This window comes from Parus major, chromosome Z, assembly GCF_001522545.3.
Source record: "Parus major isolate Abel chromosome Z, Parus_major1.1, whole genome shotgun sequence".
In the NCBI taxonomy this organism is placed as follows: Eukaryota; Metazoa; Chordata; class Aves; order Passeriformes; family Paridae; genus Parus; species Parus major.
The window spans coordinates 11358152-11373793 of NC_031799.1; the positions used below are offsets into that span (position 1 = coordinate 11358152).

Here is a 15642-nt window from a genome sequence, read left to right on the forward strand (position 1 = left end):
CAGAAATGGCCAGCTATTGGCCAGGTCTCAAGCAGAGAAAAAAACTCCCATCAGCCTCTCTCTCAAAGCCTTCACTTCTGGGTTTTTTTACTTTTTTTCTTAAATACCAAAATACCAACATAGGGCAAAACCATCAGAGTACAATAAAAATAAACATACAAGCATTTTAACTCTCAATGGAATAAAATAAATTCACTACAACAATATTTCATAATAAATGCGCTGTAGAGCATCCAGCATGTGAGAAGCAGGATTGATGTCATTCTCCAGCACTTTTCATTCCCCTTGTTTGAATAAAGATCTTTTGATGGTGGTCTCATGTCCTTGAGAGGCACTGGGAGGAACAGAGTGGAGCAGTAGAACCATGATGGGCCCATACCCTAGAGGCTGAAAACTCTCTTCTAATGGATTTTTTTGTGTACTGTAGAGTACAAAACCTAGCAATCCCCAGGAGCAAGAAATTGGGCAAGGGAGACAAGAGACCAGCATGGGAGATTAGGGAACTGCTGGTTAGATTAAAGGGAAAGAAATGCAAGATAATGAAAACTAGGATAGGAAACCTGAGAAGAGTATAGGGAATAGGGAAAGACTGGTTATGTAGGGATAAGGTGAGGAAGGCCAAGAAGCTGGAACTGAACCTGGCAAGGGACACATGGAATAATAGGAAGGCCTTCTACATGTATGTGAACAAGAAAATGAAGGTCAGAGGTGTAACCCCCCTGAAAAACAGTGATGGGAAACTGTTAACAGAAGAAGGCTGATACTCAACATTTTTGCCTGTCTTCAATGGAAACCTCTCTTCCTACACCTCTTGAGTTGATGGACAGCAGGATGGACACTGGGGGAGCAAAGTGCTACCTGCTGCAAGGGAAGATCAGGATCACGATGACCTAAGGAACCTGAATTTATGTAAGTCTACAGGATGTGGTGAGATGCATCTTAGAGTCCTGTGGGCATTATATGATGTAGTTCCCAAGCCACTCTCCATAATTGAAAAGTCACGGCAGTCAAGTGTAATCTCAGGTAACTGAAGAAAATGTATCCAATCTTTAGAAAGAGAATAAAGAAAACACTGGGAGCCACCGACCTGTCAGCCTCCCCTCTTGCCTGGGAAGATCATGGAACAGGTTCTCCTAGAAACTGTGCTGAGGCAGCTGGGGGAGAGAGAAATTATTTGGGATAACCTGCACAGCTTCACCAAGGGTAAATCATGCCTAATCAACCTGGTATGACTCCAACAGTGGACAAATGAAGGGCTACAGCTGGCATTTGTCTGGACTTCTGCAAAGCCTTGCAGATGGTCCCCTGCACATCCTTCTCTCTAAATTCGAGAGACATGCTTGTGTTTGATGCATGATCTGTTCAGTGAGTAAGGAATTGCTTTGATGGTCACATCCAGAAGACAGTGGTCAACTGACAGACATTAGTGACATGGTGTCCTTCAGGGATCCCAGGTATTTAATATCTTAATGACAAAGGAATTGAATGCACCATCAGCAAGTCTGCAGACGAGGAGTGAGCCCATGGGAACATCATGAGGCTGAACAAGGCCAAGTGCTGGTGCTGCACCTGGGTGAGAGCAGCCCCCGGTATCAGCACAGGCTGGGCATGAACAGACCCAGAGCAGCCCTGCCCAGAAGGACCTGGGGGTGCTGTGGGTGAGAGGCTGGACATGCCCCAGCCATGGCACTCACAGCCCAGAGAGCCAAACGTGTCCTGGGCTGCATCCAGAGCCCCGTGGGCAGCAGGGGAGGAAGGGAGGGGATTCTAGGTGTATATATAATTTAGTGTTTGTGTGCATGTAATAAAAATACATTTTGACATCTTTATTTTATTTTATTTTAACAGATACAACATATTGAATAGGGGAAATAATTTGCTTTTCCCCTTTATTTAAAATGAAGAAAAAGAAAAAAGAAAATATTTTTGAAATAGTCTTTATATCCCCAAGGCAAAGATCACACAATGTATTTTATTTCAACAGTATAAAAAAAAGAATTCTGTTGTCAAAAAAACAAGCAGTAGGAAAAGTGAAAGAAATTCCATTTGTCACATTAACATTCTACAATTTGTAGATACTTTTAGAATAGCACGAATACAGGCCACGCATTTGATAACCATGGCAGGAGAAAACTTTTTCAGGATTTTTTTTCTGAGGATTTGTTCATTCGCAGTTCAGTGCCAACATCTGAACTTTTATTTCAGTTTGTATTACCTGCACTAATGATTCTGTTCTTGTATTAGCCAATCAGTGAAGCCGTTCTAACTTGGCCTGTAGAGATTTAAAATTCCCAATAGTAGTCTGCACCATTAGTGTGGGGCTCATAGACTGAAGTTCAACCAGGTAGCAACTAACAGCATCTAAGCAAACATTTGTGAATCGTCGCCTGCAAAGAGAACACAGAATAACAATAAGCTCCTTTTTAATCCCATATCTTAGAATTCATCTGAACTAGAAGATGGACATTCTTTGAGTTGCAATGGAATAGCGTATCAGTAAGACACCTGTCAGCTACTTTTAAATATGTAACTATTCATTAAGAGAAATTTAGTTGTGAGACCTAATGCCTGTGACTAAGGCATAATGGGAAAATAAATGACCCATTATTATTTATCTGATATTAAATACAAACTATAAAAGCATGGTACAGCTTATAGCAATGTGAAATATTTAGATACTACTTTAGATATTATTATGGTAAATGTATTAGTTTATATATTATATAATTTAGCTAGCAGTTTAAATGTCTTAAATTATAATCAAATCTCAATTTATGTATTATCTAAGTAGGTATTAAAATTGGACAGCATTCACTAAAGTTCTAACAGAGTATTTAAATCAGCCAATCATAAAAGACCAATAAAGATAGATAAAAGACAGAAGTAAACTGTATGTGAACAGGGAATATGTATGTACATATTTTTCAAAAGAAACAGGAACATTTATGTTTAGAGGAGTCATCAATTCTGCCTAGTTCTGCTTTTTGTTTTTGAGACAAGATAGCTCTGACTGAAGTTTGTATAGTCTATTCAAACAAAAATTGTCAAAGCTAGAGATGGTATGCAGGCAACTTTTCCAAGTACATAGCTATCTTTTTTCGCTAGAAAATTTTCCTATTATTACACCTAAATTTCTTCCTGATGTAAATTAAGCTGTGTTTTAGTCTTGGAGACTGATTCATCATCAACCTCTTACAAACAATTGAGAAGACCAATCCCAAAGTTTGGTCTTCTCTCTGGAGTAACTCACAGCTTCTAGAATATGTACATGAATCATTTCACTGTTTCAATCACAAAATGCCCAATTCTTGTTTACCCCTACTTTCACACATTGTATCAGATTTGTCTGAACTAGTCCTTAAAGTATATTGCCAAAAATTGTAAGTTTCTCAGTTCCTCATGGATCTTCAGTAATGTGAAGAAAATTACCTTTGTGGAAGTAGTTTATAAGGGAGAATCTTACAAGTTTCTACCAAATGGTTTTGAATGACAAGTGTTAGGAATAAAGTACTAAGTTCATGCAAAGGAAAAGAAGAAAAGCTTTGTAATTGCTGAAGTGAAATATTTTAGAATATTTTATGTTTCATTATTCATTAGGATATAGCTATCCTTTTACCTCATAGGTACTCTGCTTGGATCCTGTACATATCCTGATAGTAATACATGAATACACTCTAAGAGGTGCAAAGGCTTTTTCATTCTACTCCAATATGGATCCTAAAAAAAAAAACCCAAACCCACAAAATATTAAGTACACAAATATTAAGGAAACAAGACAAAAAAAAAAGCAAGTTGTGTGTACAGCAATTGCCAGCTGTAGCACCTCTTTACTATACCAAAAAAGTTAGATAAATGTGAATTCTACTTTAATCTATATTTAAGCCTACTTTTAAATGTTATTTTAAATTACATGAGAATATACATAGATTTAACTCAATTTTTCATTGCCACAGAAGTCGAATCTCTTTGTTTATTGCATCAATGGATCAGACAAGACATAGAAATACAACAAATTTTAATTATTACTAGGAAATAAATGAAATTAATATATCCAATATAGGCTGTTCTTTCTGCAACATAAGGATTTTAATCCTATTTCATCCTGAACTAGCACCACGTGAACTAAAAGAATTAACAAATTTCCTCATCATGCTCTAGGACCGAAATTAATAAAATCCACACATTTTATTCACAGGGAGAAAATGCAGCTTTTAAAAAGCCTTTGAGTAAAGAAAGCAAAAATTTGAATGTATATTTTGTTATATCCTTCCTTATATTATTTCATGTTTCCCACTAAGGAGAGACTTTGATAATTTTTATTTTGTGCTGTTTTCCTTACCCGTGCTTTGAACAGCTGGTCATATACTTCAAGCAGCCTTAGCAATGGCACTCCAATTTCTTGCATGGTGTATGTTACAAAACCTACATCCCAGTTCAAAATGCAGACTTGCTGCTCTAGAAACTGCACTAGAAAATCTGAAGGACATAAACGAGGGAATATTTAGATTCCAACTTGTTACTGGGGGTCTAGGAAACAAATGCATTTAAAAGTCATTTACTATCAGCAGTGTATGGCAGGAATTACTCATACTTAGTACTTTGTTACGGTTTTGCCATGCAACTATGCTGTTAAGAAAAAGTCAATAACTTTTGTTTCTACACAAAACACATACTATCACTACATTTGCAAGTATGGTCAGCGTAACTACTGAAGTTTGTTTAAGTGCCTGTAACAACAGTGAATTGGTAAGCACTAAATGTTCATATTTAATGATGTTGCACTATATTTTAGTATTATAAAAGAAGATTTACTGCTAAACAATATATTTGCCAGGTTTTTATATAATAGCACACGGTTAAAACATATGAGCATCAGAAAAGTAGAAATTCTAAAAATAATCCAGAAATCTCCCAAATTGTTTTCAGAATCTACCCTTTCAGATGGCAGATGGTTTATATAGAATTTCAAGAGACAGCAGATAAATGTGCTTGCTTCAAATCTTAAATGTATAAATACACATTTTGTACTTTGTGCTTTGACGCAAACAAACCTTAGTACTTTCTAAAACAGTATCTGCACAGCTATCCAAAAGTAACTGCTGCTGCTGCCTAAACTTCATTTATTTCCCGTTTCTTTTGAGATTATAAAATGTGCAATGTTTCTTAGTTTAAAACTTTTAAAATTTTAAACTAAAAAAAACCTGAAACCCATCTATTAAACATCTATGCTTATTTACTATGCAGGCTAACAACTTGCCTAAAGGAAAGTAGCGAGGTGTGCCAGCATAGATCTTTCCAAGCAATGCCAGCTTCAGACAAAGCGCTTGCATTCTGTCCGCAGGGCTTAGAGACACACTGTCGCTCAGCTCTGGAAGTGAAAAGAAAACACTTAGAACTTCAGGAGAAGTTCCACATTTATACAGAATGACACTAAGGCATCTATATTTATAAATAATACATGAAAATCTTACACTCTTGTCAGCAAAAAATCAGCACACGGAAGTAAAACCTTTTCCAGTGTGTTTGCATGTACATTTTTAATTTTTTTTGCTTCCATGAAGTTTGAAGTTTGTCCTGGGGTGATTTTATGATACTGGTATCCCCAGTCATCTGGTTTATGTTATATATTAAGTTCTGCACCTTTAAGACTGGCTGTGAGAGCAGTGGGGGGAAGAAGAAGCGCGCAGTGTGTTAAGGAAAAACATCACTCCCACGCATGCCACTCCTGGACTGTGGTGTCTGCAGCACGGACAAACAGCGGGACAGAGCTTCACTCTGGCTTTTAGTTAGTTTTAGCTAGCTGAGGCAGAGGAGTTCCCTGGACCTTTGTTTTTTTTTCCCTCCTTTTTTTCTCTTGGATCTGTGCAAGCCTGCTCTGGACTGAACACCCAGCCAAACCCCGGGAGCTCACGCCTGTGGCCCACCGGGGCCTGGGCCTCGGCACTTTCCAGCGCTGGAGGGACTGATAAGAACCTGAGTGAGCCGAGCTACACCACATGAAAAAGACTTTTCTTCCTAGACTGGTCATTCCATCGAACGGCAAGAGGTTTTATTATTTAATATTATTCTATTTCTGTTAAATAAACAGCTTTTTCCACTTCTCCAAGAAATTTTTTTTTCCTTTCCCGGACCAGTTGGTGGGGAGGGGCATTTCCCGGAGGAAATCCCCATTTGGAGTTTTCCTCCCTAATTTGCCCTAAACTAGGACAAAGTTCCACACAAATCTACTTATAAAACCACAAACCAACAAAACTACATTCCAGAACCCCACAACAAACATGCTACCACACAGGTTTTCCCCTAGGTCTCTAACGATGTTGTTTGCACAACATTGGTGTGTTCACAAATGGTGAACTTGAGCCCAAGAACTAAGGGGAAAAAAAGAGAAGAAAAAAAAAATAAAATCAGCAGGAACGTATAGTGGATTACTAACTCATGGTAAAAGATGAGAGATCATCAGAACTCGTACTTGTGAAGACCCACCTTTTTCAATCACTTCTTGCCAGAGAGTTTGCACTAAGATAGGATCAGAATGACCTGCACAATGTATAATTGCAAGCTTACACTCCGACAGCTTAAAAGGGTCAGCAAATTCTCCATACAGCTGAAAGAAAAATTACCAAGCTTTACATTTCATGTAGGATCAAATTAAATTTTAAAAATCAGTTGTTCTTTGTTTTGTCTGATAGCCAGACTAATAAAGATGCAACTTAAGTAACTGTTGTCTATCACAAAATTTCTTTTTGTACATTTAGTTTAATTTCTTAGCTACAGTACTAAGTTTTATATGAATTTGAAATGAAAACTTACTTTTCCAACAACTTTTTCAATGAAGTAAGAAATCTTAAAGACTTCATAATTAAATGTGTGAAAGAAATTAAAATGCTAAAGACTGAAAGACTATTGAAGTACAGAAAATGCCAGTCCAGGGTAACAGACGTTCTGAGATCAGGACTGATAAACAGCCTATTACTCTTCCTAATCAGCATAGAATCATTCTTTGAAAAACAGTTTTTCTCCCCAAATTTGATAAACTGGACTTCAACACAAGAAAATTTCAATCACCTTGGTTATATCCATCAGCTCGGCATCAAGCTGGGAGATTGCATCTTGTACTGAAGAATGGTGGGAATACTGCCGCTGTAATGTTTCTTGTATTTGAAGCTGGATCCTTGCAACCTTGTTGAAGAGAAAAACACAGTATTTCAAGACTGAATTTCATCGGAGTTTAAGAATACACCCAGAATACATTTATTTAAATGTAGAAATGTTGCTGCCTTACACCTTTAAGTCTATTTTCAAATGCCTAACTTTGTCATGTGAGGAAGAAAGCACAGAAATCCATGGTAATAAAACTCATGTGCCAATGAGACAAACTGAAAGAATGCATTTACAGTGTAGCTTAGATTAATACTTTTTCTTACTTCCATTTTCTCTTCTAGTTCATGTAGGAATTCACCATCTGCAGCTAAAGAGGATATGGCAGTAGAACTTTTGGCACTCAAAATGGCACGTGCAATGTATTCAAGACGCTGCTGAAGAGAGATTTCTGTGCTGCAGAACAAATATTCATAATAAAATGAGTACTTAATGTATTATTTCAGGTTAGTTACATTCCAGCTAGATTTTGGGAATTTCCAGATTTTTCTAAATCATGCAGAATATGATCTAACCTCGTAATTCCATCTTTGCTGCAAGCTCAGTTCTAGTGTACTTTTCAATAAGAACTGGCCACTTAGTATATTGTAATTACAGGAAATATGTTGCAAAGTAATGTATAATACAAAAAGAAACATTATCATTTATTTCCACTAACTGCCTAGATTTCAAGCCAGTACGTTTTATTTTTTATTTTTTAGAAAACCTACTTTTCTTAAAATACACAAAAGGTTTTGATTTTAGTTTGTTTTTCCCCAAATACCTCACTATATATACAACAGACCACACATAATCCATACCTATGTAGGTCAGCCAGCTTAGCCAAGACTCTGGCAGCATTACTAAAATTTCTGTTCTTTTCAAAGTATCTCCAGAGTAAATCCATATAGCGGACTTTGTTCTGGTCAATCTTGGTCATCCGCACCAGGTAGGGTTCCAAAAAGGGGGCAGTAACCTGCAGACATCAGAGAGATAACATACTCTTGCTCTTCCCTGTTTCTTAAAGCATTATTACCTCTCTGAGTTCTCTGTGTATAAACAAGCTCACCTGTAACAGCTTGTCCGCCAAGTCAGCTTGTATCAACCAATTGTAAAGTGCAATACTGAAGAGTTCATCTGTTGAACGCTGAGCCAGCTTTAGCATTTGTTCAAACTAAGGGAAGAAAAGGCCAGAGCAGCTACTAAAGAAGTGGTTAATTACTTTAAGCCCTGAATTGTCATACAACAATACTTAGGATCACGTTATTTACATGTCATCATTTCTATGGATGCTGTAGATACTGAGGCAAATTCATGACTAATCTTCACTTCACTGAACTGCTCCATAATTTTATTAAAATAATAAATTCTAGACCCCTTCAAATCACTCTGTTCTCTAGAGTGCAGTCATGACTGTTTTGTGAGTTTCTTACATGGTGTCCAGCTTCTTCATTGCTTAACATGTTGGGGTCAGATGACAGCACTGGAGGACCCGGTTTTTTGGGTACACTGGGAGACTGAGGAGCAGCTTTACTTTGATTCACTAACTCTTGAAGGGTGTCAGTGATACACTTGTAGCTGTTCAATCTGTAAACAGAGCAAAAGAAAAGCCTCGTAATTTTATTGCAACTGTCTATGAAATATTCTTTTCAAGTGTGTTATTTTATGCCTTTGTAGAAAGTTAATAACATTTAAAAAGGTCACAGATTATTATCAGCTGGTTGTCACAATCTAGTTTGTTCTCATTCAACTTCTTAAGTATTTCAGATTTAAATGCTGCCATATTAATCACAGTCAAGGAGCTGGGAAAAATTATTTATATTGTGTCCCTTAGAATAAAATGCTTGTTCATTATTATCCTGCATTCCTTCCCTAAAAGAGCTACTTTTCCAGTCACTTGAAATTAAGCGCCCCATATAATGATCATAAATTATCCTGAAAACTTGCCTTTCTTGAAATGCCTGGAGTCCAACAACATCTTCTTCTGGTTCTCCATTTTTATAGAAATGAAGGCCAAGACCTTGGGGATCTTTCTTTTCAGCAGCTGTAAGAGAGAGCTCTACTACTCCCTCATAGAACCGCACTAGGAAAAAATCAAAGCATGTTATCACTGTCCATTATTTTATTAAATTCACAACAAAATGGTAAATGACATCAAACATTCTCATTTTAGCAAGCACAAAAATGCTACACTCTTCATTCTGGTCTATATCATATAAAGTCTACACCTGTTCCTACCCTGTGGCACTTATATGCAAGTATGAAGTTAAGATACTAAGTTACATAAAATGTCCGACACAATATACAATACTGCACAGAGGCTCATTTCTTACCTGTTATATAACTTAAATGTATATGTCACTGATATATTAGCATCTACTGCACTAATTAGGATTCAGAACCATCTTTCAAGCATTGTATTTCTTATAAAAGATACCTGAAACCCTCTGCTTACATAGAACCTAATAATTTTCCTAAAAATATTTTAACCACATATATGAAACAAATAGACACTGCAATATGAAGAAAATGCATAGGATTATTATATTAATATAGAAATTGATTTCTTGGCTGGTTTGTGAAATCTAGCAAGGCTTTAAAAAAGAAAAGGCTGGAACATTTTAATTTTAAGAGCTATTAACCAGTTGTTTGTAGTAAAAAACTAAGTAAAACTGAGTTGAAAGTTAGTATACAAAACAAAAAGAAAAGATAGCATGAAAGGAAACCACAAAATTATTCAGCATGATCAGTGACTGGCTCTTACCCTGCCTGTACTGTGCACAAACATTGGCCAGGTCTACTTGATTGCTGATCTTCTGGTACTCTTTCAGTGACTCCCTCAGCATCTTCTCTTTTTCTATTTTGCTTTGGGCTTGTCGAGACCGCTGAAGAAGCTCATTTGCCTAAATCCAAATGCAAAATTGAAATTATTAACATAAGCACATCATGAACAGATCATGGATACTGTTAATGAGCTATTATTCCAAATTTCAAAGCTGAAACAGCAGAAAGACCACTCTCTCAAAAGCACGCTCTGGTCACTAAGTTTCCAGCAGAAAGACTACAACAGTCTTTCTTAGAAGAGCTGAAGACTTATCCAACTGGTTTCCTATTCTCTCGTCACCAGTTACTTGTTTCAAATTTATTTGAAAAGCTTCAAAGACGTAAGTTCTTTAACACAATTGTCTGTCACAGATTCCAGTAAATCGTAGAATAGATGAAAATCAGGGTATTATGCTGAGAAAAGACTGGAATAAGAAAACATTTTATCAACATAAAGAAGACAGAGTTAAAATTAGAGATCAAATTAGAGTTAGGAGACTATGAAAGTTACAAATGATTGCAAATGCTTCAAATATTTTTTGTGTAATGCTCAGCATTAATCAACTAAAAGACAAAAATATGCCTGCAACTTATTTCTTCAGTTTCTGAAAGTACTTGAGCATAATAATGACTTACAAGCTGCCCAATATACCTCATTTGAGCATGTTCTCAAGTTGTGTTTTGGTGCTGTAAAATCTGGAAATGCACTTACCTTTGAGCACACAGCATCATCAGTGCTATAAAGAAGAGGACAGATATCTTGCAAATGGGCAATGATTCCATCCACAGCCGCATTATCTCTGATGTAACAGTTTATAAGAGATGCAATGAGTGCTCCAGTCAACTCTCTATCTCTAATTACCAAGTCTTTAAAAGCAGTAATCTTTAGCTGTTCTTGAAGCTCCTAAAGATGAGACAGAATTTTATTAGTTTACCAAATCTTTTACTTGACCCTGTTTAGAAATGTCTGAATGTTCCAGCAGCAAAATGAACAGTTTCTAATAATTAACATAAAAAATTCCAATGACTACAATGTACAGCAAAGAAATACATTATTTAAAATACACATTTTATAGCATTAGTAGTAGTAGTATAGCATAGTAGTAGCAAGAGCTACTACTGAAGGCAGTAGATCCCTGGATGCCTAAGGACAGTGAAAACTCTCTTAAACAGACTTCCTCTGCCTTCTCAACTATGTGTCACCTCTGTTTCAGATCTCTCACAGTAAGAATGACATTAGCACTTCCTTTTACTTCACAGGGCACTGTCAGAATGCATACCCTATGAGTCTGTCAAACTTTTTAAAAATTGGAACAGTTTGACTACTGTCATAGATGAAAAAAAAAGTCAGATTCAATAAAAACAGGAATTTGGAAAGTTTGAAGTCTGAACTCTTTATGTGTTTTAAAATTAAATTGCATTAAGGATTTCTAATTTTTTAAAATTTATTACAAATATTTTTGCACATAACTGCCAGTAGTGTCTATATAGTGTCTCTAGATGACACTAACAGCATGATAATATGACTGCAAAAACTCTAGATCTACTGAAGACATAGGAAAACATTTTACTTGTTAAACCATTAGTTAGCTCCTTGTCCAACACTAATAAAAGTTGCCCAAAGCTCCCTAATGCAACAGTATGAAGAGCAACAGCTTTTGTGCCTGTGTAAGGTTTTAAAATTATTCTTTTTGTAAACAAAAAATACAACTTCTCAAATAATCCTATCAAGTTTTATGACAAAATACCTAGTATTCAAATTAATAGTTTTTTTCAAGGGTTGGCTGCCAACTTGACATTAGCAAAGAATGCACAGCAGTAGCACCCATTTGTTTCTACAAGTTTGCTTCTTCACAAACCAGAAGCCTGAAAGAACTGGGATCATTTAGCCTGGAGGCTTAGAGGGCAGTATGTGGGATCTTACTAATATTTTTGCCGAGTGTAGAGAATGCACAGTCAGTTTTTTATCAGTGGTAACCAGTAACAGGACACTGCACAATGGTAAAAACTGAAGCGAAGGAAATCACATCTGAATATAAATCTTCCTTGCTCTAGAGGTGGTTCAACACTGGAACAGGTTGTTTAGAGACACTGTAAAATTTTATCTTTATAGATAATAAAATCCTTACTGGACAAGGCAATCCTGACAGTCCTGGGCAATCTCCTCTAGCTGCCCCTGCTTTGAAAACCAATTAGATTATTCCCCCAAGGCACAAGGGGCAGATGATCTCCAGTGGTTCCTTCCAACCTCAGCTGTTTTTGGTGTATTTCTACTTACAGAGAAGAGCAAGGACTTTATAACCCTATTGTTCTCAATCTTTCACCAAAACAAAGGCAAAGAGTGAATTCTACTTGGTTGGAAAATACTGGTCTATTCAGTACATTTTGCAGAATGTGCTTACGGTGAAAAACCAGTAATTTATGAAACAAAACTCAGTATTATCTAACAATAAAAGTAGAACAATTTATTGTTAGTGACACTTCCAATTGCATAGAATTGAGTGATTATGTCAACACTACATGTCAGTCTCTTAAACATTTGTGACCACATATAAAAAAAACTTGTATGTGGTTTAATTCATATGTTCGTATAAGAAACATTCATATGTTTCTCAATTATTTTAAATTACATTCCTTTGGGAATACTTTGGTAGCAAAAGAAATGAAGGTGATTAGTAATAACAAATTCAAATTGTATTATCCAGACCTTACCTTCTGAAGCTCACCTACAGCAACACTGAATTGGTGCTCACATAGCAACTTCCATAAAGCCAATGCCTGGCAGGTTTTGCGAACAAGCTGCTGGATGCCTTGAAGCGAGGTCTTCTCAGTTAGCTGTGCCTCAGCTGAAAAACCACAGATTGTCAGCAAGTAATTCCTTCACATATTTCAACTAAGCATGTAAGTTTTTGAGGTTTTTCGGTAATCATCTCCTCAACTTTCAAATTTTTTTTTTCTCTTCCATTGTTGATTAATGCTGTCTAGATCTCTCAGGAGAAAAATGCCGTACTAACATTGCCCCAAAACAAACAAACCCTCTGTTAACATTTATTTCAAATTATGCAACAAAGGAATTGTAGTCTCTGAAAAACAAGTATGGTTTCCTGTGAATGCACTAGATTTACACATCAGTCTTAAATTTTTACCTTTTGTTCTCCCAAAAATAGCTATTATAAATGTATTTTTGAGGAACATAAAAGGAATCAAAATAAACCCATACATATTCTCTTTTTGTTTTATTACCTCTATTTACTTGCAGAGTAAACAATTACAATTACAGCTGCGGTCAATACTGTCTACACTATCTTTGAGGCAACAACTACTTAAAAAACTGCAACATTTCAATCTGGTAAAATGTATTATACAAACTGAAAGAATAATGTTTTCATACTTGAAACACAGGCAGAACATAATTGCAACAGTTTATGTCCGTACTTTTGAGTGTTTACACTTCTCAAATTAAGTTAACAATAATTACATTATGTCATTCAGCAATCCAAAAGGATTTATGAACTCAGCAAAGAATAAAAATAAAAAATAAAATTATGAAGTGTCTACCAAATCCTACATAATGTCTTACAGAAAAATTTTATATTTGCACTATTAGAAGCCCAGGATTATACCCACATGGACCACAAACATCCTCAATTCCATATGTGCAGCATCAACACTTCCCAATTTGCCTGCATGTGCTGGGCAAAAGCTGCACTGTAAGACAAGAATTCAAATGGGCTGTGTAACAGACCTTGTATTTCTAAACAAAGTTTTGTAGACATTTCAATAACTGTACCTTTGGAAACCTGTACTAGAGTAGTTTTTTAATAGATCATGCTCCCTTGTCTCATAAAATAACTGATTAATATGTGCTATCTTATAAATATGAATCGTAGTGCAGCTAATAAGTACTGTAGTGAGGAGATTAAACAATCTTACCCATAATGGAGAACATTAGGAAGGGAAAAAAGGAGACAAATGAAGCGTGCAAAAAAAATGGCATGATGTTTAACATAAAATTTGTGTGTAAAAAAAGCCTTTTTATTCAGAGAATTTCACAAAAAAAGTGAGAAAGGCAACATCTGAATGCACCATTCCTTGACACTTCCTGTTCAAAAATAATTACATACCATGGTATTTCCTTTGGAGTTCTTGCTGGACTTGCTGAGAACTTCCACCATCAGGACGCATAAAACCCAGGAGCCTCTGTTGTAGATTCGCTGGTGTGCTGAAACTGCAATTTAAAAAAAAACCAAAAAAAGCTAATAGGATTAAAAATACCGAATCCCTTAAAGATTAATCTAACAAACATTTTAGCATCTGAATGTTGAAGCTGGAGACCATACAAACACTTCAACTCAACAGAACACATACTGTAATTTTTCAAAAGCTGGACATTAAATACCACACGTGAATTTACCACAATTAATAATACCTTGGGTTTCCAAGTGCTCCTACTGTAGCAAACTGTGAATTTCTATCCAAAAATTCTTGTAAACCTTTTAGTTCTTGTAGCACACATTCCAGCATACGGGATGGAACACTGCTTTCTATCTGCAAAAGAAAGCAAACTTCTTTACAGAAAGCAAGGTTTCCACACTTCTTTTTCCAAAAAATTAATTTTTAAGCTAATATCACTGAAAAGACAAATAAGAGGATACAACAAATAAACTGTCTATAAGTAACAGATCATTAGAACACAACATATTATACCACATTCATTGCGGTGGCACACATGTAAACAGGCAGGAGTCTTCTGAAGATACACAATATTTAAGATGCTACTTTCTTTGCCCCTCTGATAACTAAATCAGTTATGTTCTACTACTTCCAACTCTGAGCTAGAACAACGATGGAACACTGTTCTATTAACAGCCACAGCCAGAAAAGATTTTATTATGATCATGGACAAAAAATGAAACAGCAAGATGTTAGTTAGAAAAATGATGCAAATTTTTTTAATGTCCTTCCATAACTGTAGTCACTACCCCAAATCACTATAGCATTTTATTTTTAGGGTTTGCCTGGAGGGAGTATGCAGAAACCCTAAGTGGGTTATCAAGGAAGTGACACCAGTACACATGGGGAAAACTCAAAATTGCCAATTTCTTAGAAAGTAATAATTATAATAATAGCTTAAAAAGAAAACTAATTATCAATTAAGAGCTCAACACTTAAAAAAACAATGACATGACAAACCTAACAGTTTCTCACTGGGAATGGAAGTTTAAAAGGACTTCAGAAGTTTAAAAGGACTTAAAAGAAACTTTCAAGAACACAGAATAATTTTTTACATACTGCAACAACTTCTCGATTGCCACTTTTGAAAACTCTCTCCACAACTATACTGCCATCCCAAATATTTCTGCAAAACAAAACAGTTTGTGTTAAAAGCCAAGTCATTTAACCAAGTATTTTTGCAAGTCTTCTATGTATAATTTCTTAAAAAATAAATGGTAAATCTTTGAAGTTAAAAGTCGAAAATACAGATTAATTTCAGATGAAAACTAAATATTAAAAAAACTAGACATTATATAATTATGAATAGTACAGATATAAATAATCAACAAAATTCCAGATTTTAAAGCTTAAATTTTAATAAACTAATTAAATTCATTAAATAGATTAATATGATTCCCTGGAAGCTCAGTGTAAACAAACAAATCTCATACCAAAACTTTCTTTCCC

General features: G+C 35.7%; 1 protein-coding gene across 2 annotated transcripts in view; it reads right to left on the minus strand.

Moving 5' to 3' along the window:
- Positions 1–1812: 1812 nt before the first annotated feature.
- Positions 1813–15642, minus strand: part of NUP155 (nucleoporin 155) — a 31241-nt gene continuing 17411 nt past the window's right edge. For both annotated transcript variants that reach the window (XM_015615178.2, XM_015615179.2), the window contains 17 exons: positions 15253–15319; positions 14390–14508; positions 14085–14188; positions 12673–12806; positions 10673–10864; positions 9902–10040; positions 9085–9220; positions 8571–8724; positions 8207–8311; positions 7959–8113; positions 7425–7554; positions 7066–7179; positions 6484–6604; positions 5258–5368; positions 4340–4476; positions 3617–3717; positions 1813–2387 (listed from right to left, as the gene is read on the minus strand). In XM_015615178.2, the coding sequence (XP_015470664.1) occupies positions 2249–2387; positions 3617–3717; positions 4340–4476; positions 5258–5368; positions 6484–6604; positions 7066–7179; positions 7425–7554; positions 7959–8113; positions 8207–8311; positions 8571–8724; positions 9085–9220; positions 9902–10040; positions 10673–10864; positions 12673–12806; positions 14085–14188; positions 14390–14508; positions 15253–15319 (2158 nt within the window). In that variant the 3' untranslated portion in view covers positions 1813–2248. The remainder of the gene's footprint in view (positions 2388–3616; positions 3718–4339; positions 4477–5257; positions 5369–6483; positions 6605–7065; positions 7180–7424; positions 7555–7958; positions 8114–8206; positions 8312–8570; positions 8725–9084; positions 9221–9901; positions 10041–10672; positions 10865–12672; positions 12807–14084; positions 14189–14389; positions 14509–15252; positions 15320–15642) is intronic.